Raw genomic sequence first — 15,914 nt, 5'->3', positions numbered from 1 at the left:
TATGAGAGAGGGAGATAAACTTTCCTCTGCTTTCTCCATGCCATGAATCATTTTATGAACTTCTGCCATGTCACCTCTTTCTTGCCTTTTCTCCATATTAAAAAGTCACTGCAACCTTTCTTCACGGCTAGAATGACTCTTGTCCTGCAAGTACTTTCTGTACTATGGAGAAACTAATATTACTGTACTGTCCCCATTGATGGAGATGGCCCAAGTAGGCCACCTGACTGCCCTTGCCGTGCTTATATTGTGATTTGGGCATTGTTATTATCTCCATATTGGGGGGGGGGGCAGTAAGCGCATGAGGTCACCACGTCTCAGGAAGACGCTCCCACCCCTGCTGCAGGGTGGCCCACGGTTAACATCCCCAAACAGCTCATCAGAATGGTGTGCACTGTGAGAGTTGGGTGGGGCTTAGGGTTGCCACCTGTCCTGTATAACAAAAGGATTGTCTCATATTTCAAAGTAAAATGCTATGTCCTGTATTGTAGTTTGTCCTGTATTCCCCATATTTCTGCTATGCTGGTGCTGCTGCTGCTGCTCTCTCTCCTCTCCAAATGTCCCCCTCTACTCCTACATGGAAGACATTGCTGGCTTGGTTGGAGAAACCGCCTCTCGCTTTTCCTTTTCCCTCCTGACTCCCTCTCCTCACCTCGCCCCCAAGGAGGATCCAAAACGGGCAAGGCTTTCATGCTGCTGCTTCCAGTTCCCTGCAGTTTGGGCTGGGTCAGGGGTCTGCAACCCGCGGCTCCGGAGCCGCATGTGGCTCTTTTACACCTTTGCCGCGGCTCCGGGGCGGATACTAGCGAGGGGAGGAGGCGCACTGTGCGCCCCGACACTCCCCACTGTGGCGGGCGCTGTACTGGCTGTGACGTCGCATGGGGGCGGTGCATGCGTTAGTCACACACCGTCCCGACGTCACCTTCCCGCCCGCCCGTCCGCCCTCTACATTGAAAGGGGGCATGTACGTTGGTCACTGTTTTGAAGGGGAGTGAAGAACACACACCAAAAAAATGGTAACTTGTTAATTTAACGTATATTTCTATGAGGAGGACTAATTCTGAGGGGTCAAACAAAGAAATAATAAAAAAGTGACAAAAAAGTTATTTTTATAATGACGAGCTTTGCGGCTCCCAGTTTTTTTTTCCTTCGGAAACGGGTCCAAGTGGCTCTTTTTGTCTTAAAGGTTGCAGACCCCTGGGCTGGGTGAAGGCGGCCATCCGCAGAGCTGCCCCCTGGGAGTGCTGGGCCCCGTCGCTCAGAGAGGAGCAGGCTCTGGGTCTCTAGAAACAAGTGGTTTTGTGCAGGTGTAGCCCAGAAACCCCGTTCCGAACATTGTTATCCGCATGACATGGGGGGGGGGGGAGAGAGTAGCTCCCCACAAGGTTTTCCCCACCCCCCACCCCTCCGCCCCATCTCTTTTCTCTTTTTTTTCAGAAATCTAACATGTGGAACAAAGCTCACCCGTTCATTAGATTAGAAGATGCCTCCCGCTCTTTGTTTATTTTGCTCTGGCTGTGCAAGGTCAGGGGGGGGGGGCTGGGCTGCTGTTTGGGTTTGTTTTTGTTTCGCTGCAGGGGGGTGTTGCTTTTTTTTTTTGTATCTTTTGGATGTTGTGATTTATGTGGAAATTATTCAGTTTGGTTGCGCATATTTTGATGTTTTATTTATTGCTAATGACTACTTTCGTTATGCCGAAATTATGCATTTTTTTCATGTTGTGAGCCGCCTTGAGCATGGTTTGACCTGCGGAAAGGCGGCAGACAAATAAAAGTATGCATATATGCATGTATGTGGGGGTTCACAGTAACATTGCGTCATGCTACCCTCCGCGTCAGAGGGTGGCATGGGCTGGCCGCGGCTTCTCAATAAACCTGCCTCAGCAAAAAAATAACCGCTTAAAGCGCCATTGGGCGCTTCCCCGCCCCGCCTACTTTGCCCCCCCCCCCGCTTATCTGCGAGAGCGAGATGCATGCTGGGAGTTGCAGTTTATGTGGAAGGACGACTGTGGCGCATGCGCCGACCAGGAAACCCTGGCAAGAGGTCGCTGCGCGCAGCTGGACAGGTGAGGGTCTGCAGTTGCTGCAGCGGCCAAGGGGGCTCCGCGGCGGGGGCGGCCGCGCCCTGGACGGCAAAGGGGCCAGAAGCCTTTTGTCCCGGGCGGGGCTTCTCGTCCGCAGGCGGGGGTTTCGGGACCTCCAGTCCGGCCGCCCCTCGCGCAGCGCCCGCCTGGGTGTGCCGCCGCTTCGCCTGCGGAGCCAGATCGGGGGAAGCAGCAGCAGCCAGCTCGCGGGGCTGCGGGGAACGCCGCAACTCAGCCAGCGCGCAAGATGGAGGGCTGGCCGACCCTTTCATGCAGCCGTGACGCGCGTTTCGTGGAAGAAAACTCGCGTCAGGAAGGCTCGGCGCCCCTCCGCGGCCGCGCACTCTCGGCTTTTCATACCTCTACGGCCACGCGCTGCCCCCCGGGAGCTGTAGTCCCGCGCCTGACCCCTCTTGGGGGGTCTCCGGGGGGAGGCAGCAGGGGCACCGCCCCCCCCCCTCGCGGCTGCTCTCCCCCTCAGCCCCAGACAGGGAATTTGCTTGTTTTCTTGCCTTTCCTCCGAGGAGTTCTCTCCCTTGCTTGATCCTCACCAGGGGTCAGCAACCTTTTCCAGCAGGGGGCCGGTCCACCGTCCCTCAGACCTTGTGGGGGGCCAGACTATATTTTGGAAGGGGAAAAAATGAACGAATTCCTATGCCTCACAAATAGCCCAGAGATGCATTTTAAATAAAAGCACACATTCTACTCATGTAAAAATACACTGATTCCCAGACCATCCGCAGGCCAAATTGAGAAGGCGATTGGGCCAGATCCAGCCCCCGGGCCTTAGGTTGCCTACCCCTGGATTGGGCCAAGAGGGAGCAAGTGGCCAGCTGGCCCAAGGTCACCTGGTGAACTTCATGGCTGAATGGAGATTGACCCATAGAATCAGAATGGTAGAGTTGGGAGACACCCCGAGGGACATCTAGTCCAGCCCCCGGCTCTCGGATACGGTTTTGGCCACCAGCCTCTGTGTTATGGGCTCAGCTCCAGATTGCTCCCATTCCAGATGGACGCTCTGTTCCAGCAACATCGGGGGGGGGGGGGCAACAGGTTGGTGAAGCCTCCTAGATCTGCGAGTAGCCCCATATTCTTCCCTTCTGAAAATCTGCCTGTTCTCTTGGAACCCAGCACTCTTTGCTGCTGTCCCTGCTTCTGCACCCTTAGCAGCAGGTTACCCCAGTGGGGGAAGGCCCCACTCCACCCCCCATCACTTAATCGCCATGCTAGGAAAAGCACCACTTGCCCATTTCTGCATTGCAGAAATGCTCAGGAAGGCAGAGCAGCAGTGGAGGGGGGCGGGGAGAAGGTTCTGGTATAAGGATTTGCTTCCTCTGTGGGTTTCAGGCTATCTGTGCCAAGACCAATCTTCTCCTTGAGTAAAAGAGAGAGATGAGGTTTGGCAAAGGGGGGGGGGGGTCTGCCACTCCCAACTCTTCAATTATTGCTGCCTTTTTGCAGCTGGGAGATTTTGGCCTCATCCATGCTGTCATTTCATGTGCATAGTGAACTTCCTGTACTCTGTTGTCCATACAACATTCTTTTTTATATTTAGTTTTTTATTGGTTTTATAGACTTAACATAAAATCCAATTTATACACTTCTCTTAACAATTCAGCTTCCCATTCTTACATTCATTATTCCCACTCCCCACAAACAATTACTTGCTGCCTTATACTCAATACTTATTACTATACATTTCTTTATCTACTTTTTTTCTTACTATCCTTCCATTGCTTATACTTCAAGACCTGCTCATGATTACATTTGGCTAGAGTATTTCTCCCCTGAAAGGAATTTCCATTCTTCCATATACTTTTCTTCATTTTGTTCTTTTATTTTCACCATCAATCTTGCCATCTCCACATAGCCTATTAACTTCAAAACCCATTCCTCTTTTATTGGAACCTTGCCTTCTTTCCATTTCTGTGCATACAGAACTCTGTCTGCTGTGGTTGCAAATATAAACAAATTAACCATCTTTTTTAGGACTTCTAATCCTGTTATTCTTAATAAGACTGCTTCAGGCATCTTGGGAATAGTGATTTTAAAAATCTTTTTTAATTCATTATGTTTCGTTTTCCAGAAGCCTGTTGCTTTTTTAACAAGTCCATTACATATGGAGAAAAGTCCCTTCTTCCAACATTTGTTCAACACAGTCTTGTACATCTTGGCTAACTTAGTGTTATGTACCACCTGTATATCATTTTCATTCATTTTCATTTAATGTATAACATGCTATGAATTTCATATCTACTTTCCCTACTTTTTCCCATGCTGCTGTATCAATATTATGACCCAAGTCCTTAGCCCGTTGCATCATTGTTGACTTAACCAGCTTATATTTTGTTTCCCATTCTAACAAGAGCTTGTACATTTTTGAAATCAATTTTTCTTTGTCTTCTTTGTTTTACAAAACCAAGTTTCTTATCTTTCTTAAATAGTTCATTTAGCTGATGGTACTGAAACCACCCCATTACCCACTCCTGGAATTATTCTTGTTTTTTCAGTTTGCAACCCACCCACGAGAGAATTTTAATACATCCCATAAGTATCCCATCCTGCTCTCATATTTAATTCCTGTTGGGCACTTGCCTCCAATGGAGATAACCACCATGGTGTTTTCCTTTCTAAAATATCTCTATATTGGGTCCAAACACGATATAGGCTTCTTATAACACGATTTTAAAATTCTTTTCATACCATAAGTGGGTGTGCCACCCATAACCTTCTGAATCCAACTGTCTAGTATTATTCATTGTTAGCCATTCCTCCAACCAGGTTAAACATGAAGCTTCATAATTCAATTTCAAATCCGACATTGAGAATCCACCTCTTTCCCTTGCATCTATTAATATTTTATATTTAATTCTTGTTTTTTCCCCTTGCCAGATAGAGAGTTCATTTTGCCATTGTTTAAGACAATTCATTTTATGTATTACTGGGATGGTCTGAAAAAGAAAACTCAAGCAATGCATTCATTTTTATGGCAGAATATCTTCCCAAAACTCTATTCTTACCCATCTACACAAGTCAAATTTCATGCTGTTCCACACTTTAATGTAGTTATTTTCATACAACATTGCATTTTTATTTGTTATCCAAATACCTTTCTACCTTTAAGCCACTCTTTGCTTGTAATATTTTATTTGTTTATCTATATTTTTAACCAACATTTTTCTTTTATCCTTATTTATATAAAATCCTGCAAGATCACCATACTGCTTTATCATTTTTTAATATCTTCATTACATTTTCCACATTACATTTTAATACCTTCATTACATTTGTCCAGAAAAAGAACTACATCACCTGCAAATGCAAATTTATAATTTTGTTGCCCTAATTGGACATCCTGTACCTCTGTACCTTCTCTTATCTTTCTACATAATACTCCTAATATCAAAAGAAACATACAACATTCTCCTCCGAATCACGGTCTTCCCACACTTTCCCCTCCCTCCCTCGGTCTGGATTTTCTCACCAGAGTTTTCCTTCTCCTGGATGAGCTTAGGCTGTGGATCCCTGAGGTGAAGCTTCTGCTTTTGTACCTCCAGCCATTCTTTGCATAGAGGCACCTTCATAATATGGGGCAGGGCTCCATCCGACCCCTGCCATGCCCCACCTCCTCCTTCTGCATTTTCCTGCCAGGTCCTTGCACATCATTTCTAGCCATTGATCTTTGAGTGAAATCTTTCCCTTGTCCGACTTTGCTGCCACCCAGGCTCCTTTGCCTCAGTTCCGTGGGAACTGCCACTGTTGAAAAGTACAGTGGTACCTCGCAAGATGAAATTAATTTGTTCCGCGAGTTTTTTCTTCTTGCGAGTTTTTTGTCTTGCGAAGCACGGTTTCCCATAGGAATGCATTGAAAATCAATCAATGCGTTCCTATGGAAACCGCCTTCAGACCAGGTCCAGGGACAGTCTGTCCCCCGACCTCTTCTGAAGGCTGGGGGGGGGGGGGGACAAGGGCTTTTCTTCCCACCGCCAGCCTTCAGAAGGCTGTTCTGAAGGCTGGCGGTGGGAAGAAAAGCCCTTCTCCCCACCTCCCGCCCCGCAAGCTCCGGGGACAGGAGGGCTTTGCTGCCGACCGCCAGCATTTTAAGATCGCCCCGGGACAGCGGAGAAGTCTCCGCTGTCCCGGGAAGGCAGGCGGGGGGGGGGCAAAGACCTTTGCCCCCCGCCGGCCTTCAGAAGAGGTCCAGGACCTCTTCTGAAGGCCGGCGGTGGGCGAAAGTCTTTGCTCCCGACCGCCAGCATTTTAAAAGAGGTCCCCAGAGATTTCCCTATGGGCTTCCTTCTTGCGAAGCAAGCCCATAGGGAAATTCGTTTTGCGAAGCACCTCCGCGACGGAAAACCCTTTCGTCTAGCGGGTTTTCCGTCTTGCGAGGCGTTCGTCTTGCGGGGCACCACTGTATTTGTATTCAAGGTATTTGAAGAAGAATATTCAGCAGGACTCCCCTTCCTTGGCCTTCAGCAGCTGGACTCAACAGATCTCTCACTGCCTCTCAAATGCGGTGCTGTGCCTCCTGAGCAGTTCCCTTCCCCACAAAGGGGAATTGCATTGCAGTATTTCCGAGTGGCTGCTCTTCCTCTTCCGGCAGCTCCTCCAACTGTACCCCTTGGGCTGCTTTCTCTTGAGTCTGCTTTCTCTTGAGTCTGCTTTCTCCACCCCCCTGCAGGTGTGGATGCTGTGCCAGCTGCAAATACCCCTTCTGGTGGGTCTCAAGCCAAGCTGGAAGAAGTTAGGGTCCAGGTGTGTGTCCCACCTGAGCGGGGCCATGAGGCTGGTCCAGTTCCATCCTAAGGAGTCTGCGGCAGAGCCCCGGATTGGGCTGGAGGAGAAGGATGGAGGGGACGTGGTGGACCTGAACGCCTTTGACCCCTCTCTGCCCAGCAACATGCGCGCCTTCTTGGAAGGAGGAGATGCAGCCCTCGCTGTTGCTAAAAGGTACCTGGAGGTCTTCAGGGTCATAAAAGGACCTGCTGACTGGTGGAGGGAGGAAGCCAAGAGGAGCAAGATCTGGGTCATTGGAGCTTTGGGGTGGGGCAAAGTGTGGTGGAGGAGGAGGAGGTGGAGAGCTGTCAGAATAAGGAATGGGACAGGGCCAAGCAGGGTGGTTTTGTGAAGGGCTCACTGAAGCCTCCACACCAGCATCGGAGACCCTCAGGCCCAGGCAACGCCCTCGGTGCCCTTGCTTCACACCCTCGGGGAGTGTTTTTGCCTGCCTAGAAGGTGCCTTTGTCTTGAAACGAACTCTGGTCATTGCTTGTGCTTGCCTGGGTGCAGGGTTGAGAGGCATGTGTGAGTGCATGCAGAAACTGGCTTAATGTACAAAGGTTACATTTTTATTCATTGCTGCACCCACTTTTGCCGCTGGCTGGCCCCATCTGCGACTGGCAGGTGGCTCCCCAAGGTTGTTGAGAAGGGAATGTGGTCCTGAGGCAGAAAAAGGCCCCCACCCCTGCTGTAAAAACAAGGCCCATGCCCAGGGACTTAGGAGTAGTATCCAGCGTCTGGGTTGCTGTATCTACCTGAGGCAAAGAACAAGATGGTGCCCCCACCTTTCCTGCCTCGAAGCTGACTGGGCTGGTGCCTCCTGTTATAATCCTGGCAACAGGGCAGTGTGTCCTGTACCATACCTGAGGAAGTAGGCTAGCTATGGGGTGCAGGCAGGCTGCATGGCACACACAGCTCTGATCTTTAACTTTGGGGTTGCCAGCATGGGCGCATTGGCACCCTTGAGGTCTTCTCCTGGCACCCACAAAGCCTCTGATTCTCTCCCCTCCCCCTTGGTTGTGAGGTGGTGTTTATATTTTCCTCCCTTTGGTATGTAGAGCTGAAGGAAGAGCAACATTTTCCCACCTCTGCTTTCAGCTCTATGTGCTTTTCAAGGCTCAGATTAAATCTTTTACCCAGATCCCTTGGGAAAGCAAAGCAGGGGCACACACACTTTCTCAGAAAAGTGTGCACTGATCCAGGGCAAGGGTGGTGGGGATGGAACAGAGAGGGTGGTATCCATAGCTTTTACTTAGAAATCCAAATCTGCTCACAGGCATAAAAAGGTTGGCAAGCCATCTAACACGAGGTTACAGCCAGGGGGTTGAGGAGGAATAACTAGCAGGGCTGTCGGCCACCCGGCCATCTCCTCACTCTGCCTAACGGTAGGGGTGGCTAGTCTGTGAAAAAGGCTTGCCAGGCTTTGGAAACAACAAAGGAGATTTCAAAACCTTTCAATGCTGAAGCTACAGCAAGCTCTCGCTCTCTGCCACCTTGCCTGACACTGTCTGGGGTCCCCACTTGAGATGTCTCTGTCTCCATCTTCTGCCCACAGAGCGCAGGTGTCTGGCCAGCATGTCCTTCCCCGATCCAAGGTGACCCTGTTGGCTCCTGTCACGAACCCAGACAAGGTGATCTGTGTTGGGATGAACTATGTGGATCATTGCCTGGAGCAGAATGTCAAGATCCCCAAGGAGCCCATAATCTTCAGCAAGTTCAGCAGCTCCATCGTGGGTCCCTACGACAACATCATCCACCCAGCAGAGAGCGAAGTAAATGGGGCTGGGTTTTCCAAGACTATCTGGGGACCCAAGGTTGAAGAATACTGCAGTGACCCTTCCTTAGCCTAGAATGGGTTAAGAACATAAGAGCCTGCTGCATCAGGCCAAAGGGGACTCATCTAGTCCATCATGCTGTTCTCACTGTGGCCAGCCACATGTCTGTGAGAAGCCCACAAGCAGGACCCGACAGCAAGACTGCTCTCCCCTCCGTTGTTTCTGATGTCCAGCTGTGGAGGCAGAGCTTAGCCATCATGGCAGGTAGCCTTTGATAGCCTTGACATAAGAAGAGCTTGCTAGATCAGGCCAATGGCTCATCTTTAGTCCACCATCCTGGTCTTACAGTGGCCAGACATATGCCCATGGGAAGCACACAAGCTTAGTGGTGTCCTAATTTCACTAGGGGGGATGGCTTGCACAAGAGAAGGTATGGGGAGCCAGAATGGTGCTTGTGGCTCCAGTGCTACCAGTTGCACCACAAGAAGAGCTTGGCTGCTGGATCAGACCAAAGACCCATCTAGTCCAGCATCACCTTCTCACAAGGCCCAGCCAGATGCCTCTGGGAAGCTCACAAGCAGGACCTGAGGACCATAGCAGCACTTTCCCCATGGGCAGTTCCCACCAACTCCGATAAATGTCATGGTTGGCCTCCTGAAGGCAGCATGGAACATTGGGAGAATAGTCCAAGTCAGGTTCCTGTGTTCCTTCTCCCTGCTGGCCTTGCTAGTCCAGCACTGATCTCTCAGGTGCCAAGACTGACCTTGCCTGTTCCCTCTTCTAGCAAGTGGACTGGGAGGTGGAGCTGGCCTTCATCATTGGGAAGAAAGGAAAACACATCCAGGTAAGCCAGATGTCAGCAGTTTGCACCACGTAGGGACCTGTGGTTTTGTTTTGATCTTACAGCTTGCCCTTTCCCGGGTGCCCAGGGCAGGGAGCTGCAGAATTAACACTGCACTGCAGGTCTGCACATATCTACTGAGAAGTAAGTTCCATTGTTTTCTGTGGTATAGCCAAGTTAGTGGGTGCAGGATTGTAGCCTAAAATGGCTGTGATATCTAGCACCATCCATGTCTTCAGTGCTTTGCAGTTTCATAAATAATAAAAATTGCCTTGTAATTTTACCAAGGTGTTCATAATCGCATAACCTCTGCTCACGTGACAAAATTTGGGACTATGTCCTGAGCATCCAGTTCTTTCCCGCCATTTAAAATTTAGCAAACCTGATAGTGCATCAATCAAAACACCACAGTTCCATAAAGCAACTGGTCTTGCAGTGTGAAAGGAATGCCATAAATTGGGATTGAAGCACCAGCATTATAACCATTAAAACTAACACAATAAACACTACGTCTGAATGCAGCCCTAGATTACATCCCGAGTGGGAAGTAAGGCCTGCCCCTATTCAGGAATTTCCAAAGATTCATTCAGTGGTATTTGTTAGTTTAGTATTACATTTATATCCAACCTTTCTTCCACTGAACTCAAGGTGGTGTGCATGGGTCTCCTCATTTTATTCTTGTGCATATGATAACCAGGTTTGATGTGTAAAATATTGTTAAGCACCGGGGAGAGCGAAGAAAGGGTAGAAAAGGAATATGCCAGTGCAGAAGTGGGGAGGAGGAGGAGAATAAAGCCATACCATTAGCAAACACAAAATAGCCTGTTAGTTCCCATGGCAATATCGCTTGAAGTTTACCTAATAAAGGAAGTGCCCATTAACCTTTTCTTCTCCAGCCCCCGGTTTCACAGCGATATTGTTGCATCTTGCTTCTCTCCTCCAGGAGTCAGATGCCATGAGCCATGTAGCTGGGTTCACCGTTGCCCATGATGTGAGTGCCAGAGACTGGCAGATGCAGAAAAATGGAAAGCAGTGGCTTCTGGGGAAGACCTTCGACACCTTCTGCCCCCTGGGACCAGCCCTGGTCACCAAGGATTCCATCTCAGGTTTGGAACCAGCAATGACATCGCCCCCTTTGTCTTTTTGCCTCCAGGGTTTGAGGAGAGGACAAGCCTGTCTCAGGATCCCTTCCCAGCTGCTCGAGAGTAAATTTTGCATCTCCTAGAACCCTCTTGGGCAACCTGTGGGTCACCTGAGGACCACTAAGGCTCTCTGACCAAGCTCTGTCCTCTTCCTTCTGCTCCAATCACTGTTGCTCCTGCCTGCCTTGATTTCTTGGCCTACTGTTCATGGTGTATCCATCTGTGCAGAGATGCATTTTTTGGGTTTGAGGTTGCAGAAATGTAATGTCCTTACAATAGAAGTACAGATGGGAAAACATCCAGGGTCACGTGTGCACAACTTGCCTGCACCCATAGTCTGAATAAGTCATCAGTTGTGCTGACTCAACTGCACTGAATGTTTTTTTAAATTGCTGCAGTACTTCAGTGGAGGTGGGTCAAACATGCCCAGGGGTTGCACAGTATCGCTTGTTGAGCGTTCATCCTGATACGTTCACACGGAGGTGGTACAACATTGCCGGCCAGCGGTGCTTCTCCTGCACTTTTCAGTGCAGTTAAGAAAAGTGGTGGTGGGAAGGCTTAGCCTTGTATCTATGCTGCCTGCTTGTTTTTGTATTTCTGTACATTCTTTTATTCTCAATAAAATTGTACAAAACTTTTTTTTTTTAAAAAAAAAGAAGTGATGGGATGATTGCATTGCAAAGTGCAGGATAATAACCAAATTTTATGTGAATAAACAGCCCATGTAAAATAAGGGCAGTTTGTAAGGGCAGTTTTCCACATTGCCTCACTTCAGCAAGAACAGTCTGAGTCTCAGCAGCTTCCCAGGCCTCTGGACACACAGCCCAACCTATGATGACCATCCGGCAGGTTTGTTAGCTGGATGCATCTCTTTGATGTAAAGGGGATGCTGCCGTGGGAACACACATCTGGACCCACTAGTTCCTACTAGACTGCAGCTGCATTGCAGCCAGAGGTTTCAAAAGTGTTTGCAGTAAGGTCTGTGCAGTTACGATGTACATTAATAACACAAGTGCCCCGGGGACCCCGCAGTTGAACAGATAAGACTGCAGGGTTCCATCGTTCTTCCCTTATTTATCACAGAATACTTTTGTTAGAGCAAATCCATAAGGGCCTTAAGAGGACGTGGCTGCAGCTCAGTGGTAGAGCATCTGCTTTGCATACAGAAGGTCCCAGGTTCAGTCCTCAACATCTCTAGGTAAGGGTGGGAATGCCCCCCCTCTGAACCCCTGGAGAGCCCCTGCTGGTCAGGATAGGCAGTGCTGAGCTAGGTGGACATAGGGAAACTTCTGTGGGATGGCTCACGTCGGCAGAGCAAGAGAAGACTCTCAATTACAGGGTCATGGTGTTCAAGTCCCACTCTAGGCAAAACGATTCTTGCATTGCAAGGAGTTGGACTAGATCAGAGGTTTTCAACCTTTTTGAGTCCATGGTTCCCTTAACCAACTACATTCTTTCTGAGGCACCCCTGTGGAACTCAGGAGCCCAGTTATGTCACCCCTTGCCTGCAGAGCTGGCAGCCCTTCACCATTTTCCCAAACGCCCTCCCTTGTGGAGTGTTCCCTCAGCCTCCTCTCCTCTTCCCTCTCCTTGGGAGTGCTCCAGGCAGCTGCTGCTGCTGCCCCTGATCTCTGAGCTGCCCCCCCCCCCCGCCCCAAAGAGAGGTGCCTCCCAGAAGCACCATTTGCCTGCGGAGCTTATAGCCAGGGCTGCTGCAATAAACAGCTGTGCAAGCCTTTGGGAGGCAGAGACGCAAAAGGGCATCAGAAGAAGAAGGGAAAGAAAGAGGGACAGAGGCCAGTGTTGCCCGCGGCACCCCTGACCATCATTCAAGGCACCCCAGGGGGCCACGGCACACTGGCTGAAAAGCACTAGACTAGATGACACCTGTGGCTCCTGCCAACTCTGCAATTCTATGATTCCTGTGTTTCCAGAAGGATGCCCCATTTTCATAAATGCTGTACCTTCTCTTTGGTGTGTGATTTCATGTTGCTCTCCTCTTGTTGCTACCAACAGACCCCCACAACCTGGGCATCCGCTGTCGAGTGAATGGGGAGCTTGTCCAGAACAGCAGCACCAGCCAGTTGATATTCAAGACGGAGGCACTTGTTGCATGGGTTTCCAAGTAGGTGCTCTCCGTGACCCCCGTCTCCTCCTCAACTACTGTTGTCTATGCTCTGGTAACCTCGAGGTTAGATTACTGCAATGCGTTATATGTAGGGCGGCCTCTGATGACAGTTCAGAAACTTCCAACTGGTATAGAATTCAACAGCTGGGTTGCTCACTGGGGCAAGCCAGTGTGAGTCTATTACATCAGTCCTAGCTGCCAATTTGTTTCCAGGCCTAATTCAAAGTGCTGGCTTGCCCCAGTGAGCAAGCCAGCCCCCTGACCCATAAGCCTTAAATGGCTCAGGACCACAATATCTCAAAGACCGCCTTTCTCCATATGAACCTACCCAGACCCTGCATTCATCCTCCGAGGCCCTTCTTCGCGTGCCTCCTCCGAAAGAGGTCCAGAGGGTGGCAACACGAGAACGGACCTTTTCTGCAGTGGCCCCCTGCTTGTGGAATGCTCTCCCCAGGGAAGTTCGCCTGACGCCTTCATTATACACCTTTAGGCGTTGGGCAGAAATGTTTCTTTAACTGGGCCTTTGGCTGATTGACAACCAATGTCATTTTAAATGTGTTATGGGACGGGGAGAGGTGGCTATTGGTTTGTTTTGTTCTTATACTTGTTCTTAATATGCATTTTGGGCTTTTATCCAGTATTTTTATATTGTGAACTGCCCTGAGATCTACAGGTGGTATACCAAATTAATGACTGCATGTTTCCATGTATAAGACTATATCCCCTCCCCTATTTTTTTCAAGTTTAAAATTGGGGGTCATCTTATACACGGATAGTGCATATGGGGGATTTCTTTATTTGGAGTCTCAAAACATAGGGGTTGTGTTATACACGGGGTCGTGTTATACATCAAAAAATACGTTAAGTATGCCTTCAGTATCCCTAGAACGTCTCCAACCTCTCCCCCCCCCCCCAATTGTTGAGCCTGGACACTGAGGTCCACCTCCGAGGATCTTCTGGCAGTTCCCTCATTGTGAAAAGTGAAGTTCTGGGGAACCAGGCAGAGGGCCTTCTCAGCAGTGGCACCTTCCCTGTGGAATTCCCTCCCATCAGATGTCAAGAGAAGGAACTACACAACTTTGAGAAGATATCTGAAGGCAGCCTTGTATCAGGAACTTTTTAATGTTTGACGTTTTAGTATGTTTTTATATGTGCTGGAAGCCGCCCAGGTGGGTGGGGTATAAAACATTTAATTTTTAGTAATAAATCTTGCTCTGGCCTGTTTTTGGCAGGTTCGTCACCCTGTACCCAGGAGATGTCTTCCTCACAGGGACTCCACCAGGTGTTGGAGTTTTCCAGAAGCCCCCCATCTTTCTCAAGGTGAGCCCTGTTCCCAATTAATTTGTAGGCTCTGCCAACATCTTCCCTTGTTTGAACTCTCTTGATTGGAGGATTGGCAGGGCTGCTTATATTCCCTTTGTAGCATTTTGACATTCTGAACAAGGCATCAGCTGTGAGGTCATCCCATAAAGCCAATAGACTAGCCCTTCAGTCCTATGGCCTCTGGCTGGGCATTGCAAGGGCCACAGGAAGGCACCAGATCTTCCTTTCTGAGGGCCAAGAGACTTTTGACCTTGGAAGGGCAGATCCCTCTGCATTGCTTGGGGAGCAGATGCCTCCACTGTGGGGCATAATGCTTATCAAGGGGTGGATCCAGCACCTCCTGTTCTCTCAACACTGGAGAGCAAACTCGGTTGTATGTTGGAAGATTCAGCACAAACAAAATAATGTCCTCCTTTGCACTCACTCCCACAAGAGGCAGTGATGGCCAACAATTTATGGAAGATAAGGCTATCAAGGGCTAGTGGCCATGACGGCCATTTTCTGTGTCCACTCTTGGAGAAAGTTTGCTTCTATGCCAGTTACTTGGACACACGTGGGGCAAGTGCTGCTGTTGCACTTGTGGTCCTGTGAGGACAGGATTCTTGACTAGATGGGGCCCCTTTGGGGTGTAGTGGGTGTACTGAATCCACCCCCCCCCCTTATTCTCAGTGAGAGGGAAATAACTGTACTGCAGGTGGGGCTGGGGCAGGAATGGATGCAAAGCTCATCTGCCTCCACTTGTGCCCTGCTGGCAAGAGCCCAGCAGAGTATGTGGTGGTTCATCCAACTTTGCCAGCCCATCCTTAACAAAATAATGCATCTTTACCCTACAGATGCCCTATTAGCAATTGGCAACAGCATTTAGCATTTAGGGAGGGCAGTCAAAGCCCCTATTAAGGGCTGAACACCCAAATAAACTTAAATAAAGTTGGGTAGCCATACCAAATACTTTGTGGGTTTTTTTTTTTTTTTGTAATATGCACTTAAAACTGCATGTTTATGATACAGAAACATGCATTTTGATTTGTAATAAAAATGGGAACATAATATTTGGAGATGGGGTGCTGCACAAGCTGGAAGTCTGCTATTGTCTCCTATGTCAGTGTTATATTGTTATCGCAACTTAATGTAAGAGCTGCTGTAATTCTCTTGTACCACAGAGGGGAGATGAAGTGCAGTGTGAGATCGATGAGTTGGGAACTATCCGAAACAAGGTGGCATGATGGCATCCTGCTGCATCCATTCAGGTCCGCTGGCCCTGCACAGCTGCAATGGCTCTACTTGAGTCTCCTAATCAAATCCAATCACGAGAATAGATTAAGGGAACGGGGATGACTCCTCCCGGGAGTCACAAGAAGACGGAGCCTGAAAAACTGGTTCAACAGCACTGCAATTCCTGGGCACCATCTCAATGAAGAAACATGAAGGTGAGCCTGAGTCTTGCCTTTCCTCTGCCAACCAGAAGTAAGAGTGAGGTCATTCATCATCTCTGGTACAGAACAGGCTCAGTGGGTGGGTTTCCCCTTTGTACTACAGAACTCTTCGATTGTTCACTCACAATAAAGCAGCTACTATCAAACTAATTGGGGGTTTGGATATACAACTTTTTTTAAAGCATGGAATTTTGATTCATGGGCCACAGGTTGAAATATCTCACAAAGGGCTTGGAGGTGTTTGACCAATAGCTGTGCAAGGAAGGATCCCTTCTTCACAAGTAGATATAGCTTTTCTGTGCACAGTTTGGTTCTGGCAGAAGAAGCTGCAGGTGCTGTAATTCTTCACAGCCCCTCTGCCTGAAGAGCAAAAAGGGTTCCCAGCTACGAAGGGGGCAGAGAAGCCTGAG

General features: G+C 49.1%; 1 protein-coding gene across 1 annotated transcript; it reads left to right on the top strand.

Annotated features, from left to right (window-relative positions):
- The first annotated feature begins 998 nt into the window (after positions 1 to 998).
- On the top strand, positions 999 to 15,654 carry LOC114602629 (oxaloacetate tautomerase fahd2, mitochondrial). Its single transcript, XM_077931257.1, has 8 exons — positions 999 to 1,016; positions 6,765 to 7,033; positions 8,418 to 8,634; positions 9,422 to 9,481; positions 10,422 to 10,584; positions 12,637 to 12,745; positions 13,981 to 14,068; positions 15,232 to 15,654. Exons 1-8 carry the CDS (start codon positions 1,014 to 1,016, stop codon positions 15,292 to 15,294), a joined length of 972 nt encoding a protein of 323 aa, XP_077787383.1. The 5' UTR covers positions 999 to 1,013; the 3' UTR covers positions 15,295 to 15,654.
- The last annotated feature ends 260 nt before the right edge of the window (positions 15,655 to 15,914 follow it).

This window comes from Podarcis muralis, chromosome 7 (genome assembly GCF_964188315.1).
Source record: "Podarcis muralis chromosome 7, rPodMur119.hap1.1, whole genome shotgun sequence".
NCBI classification, from domain to species: Eukaryota; Metazoa; Chordata; class Lepidosauria; order Squamata; family Lacertidae; genus Podarcis; species Podarcis muralis.
The sequence above is the reverse complement of the archived record's forward strand: the minus strand, read 5'-3'. Positions and strand labels throughout refer to the sequence as shown.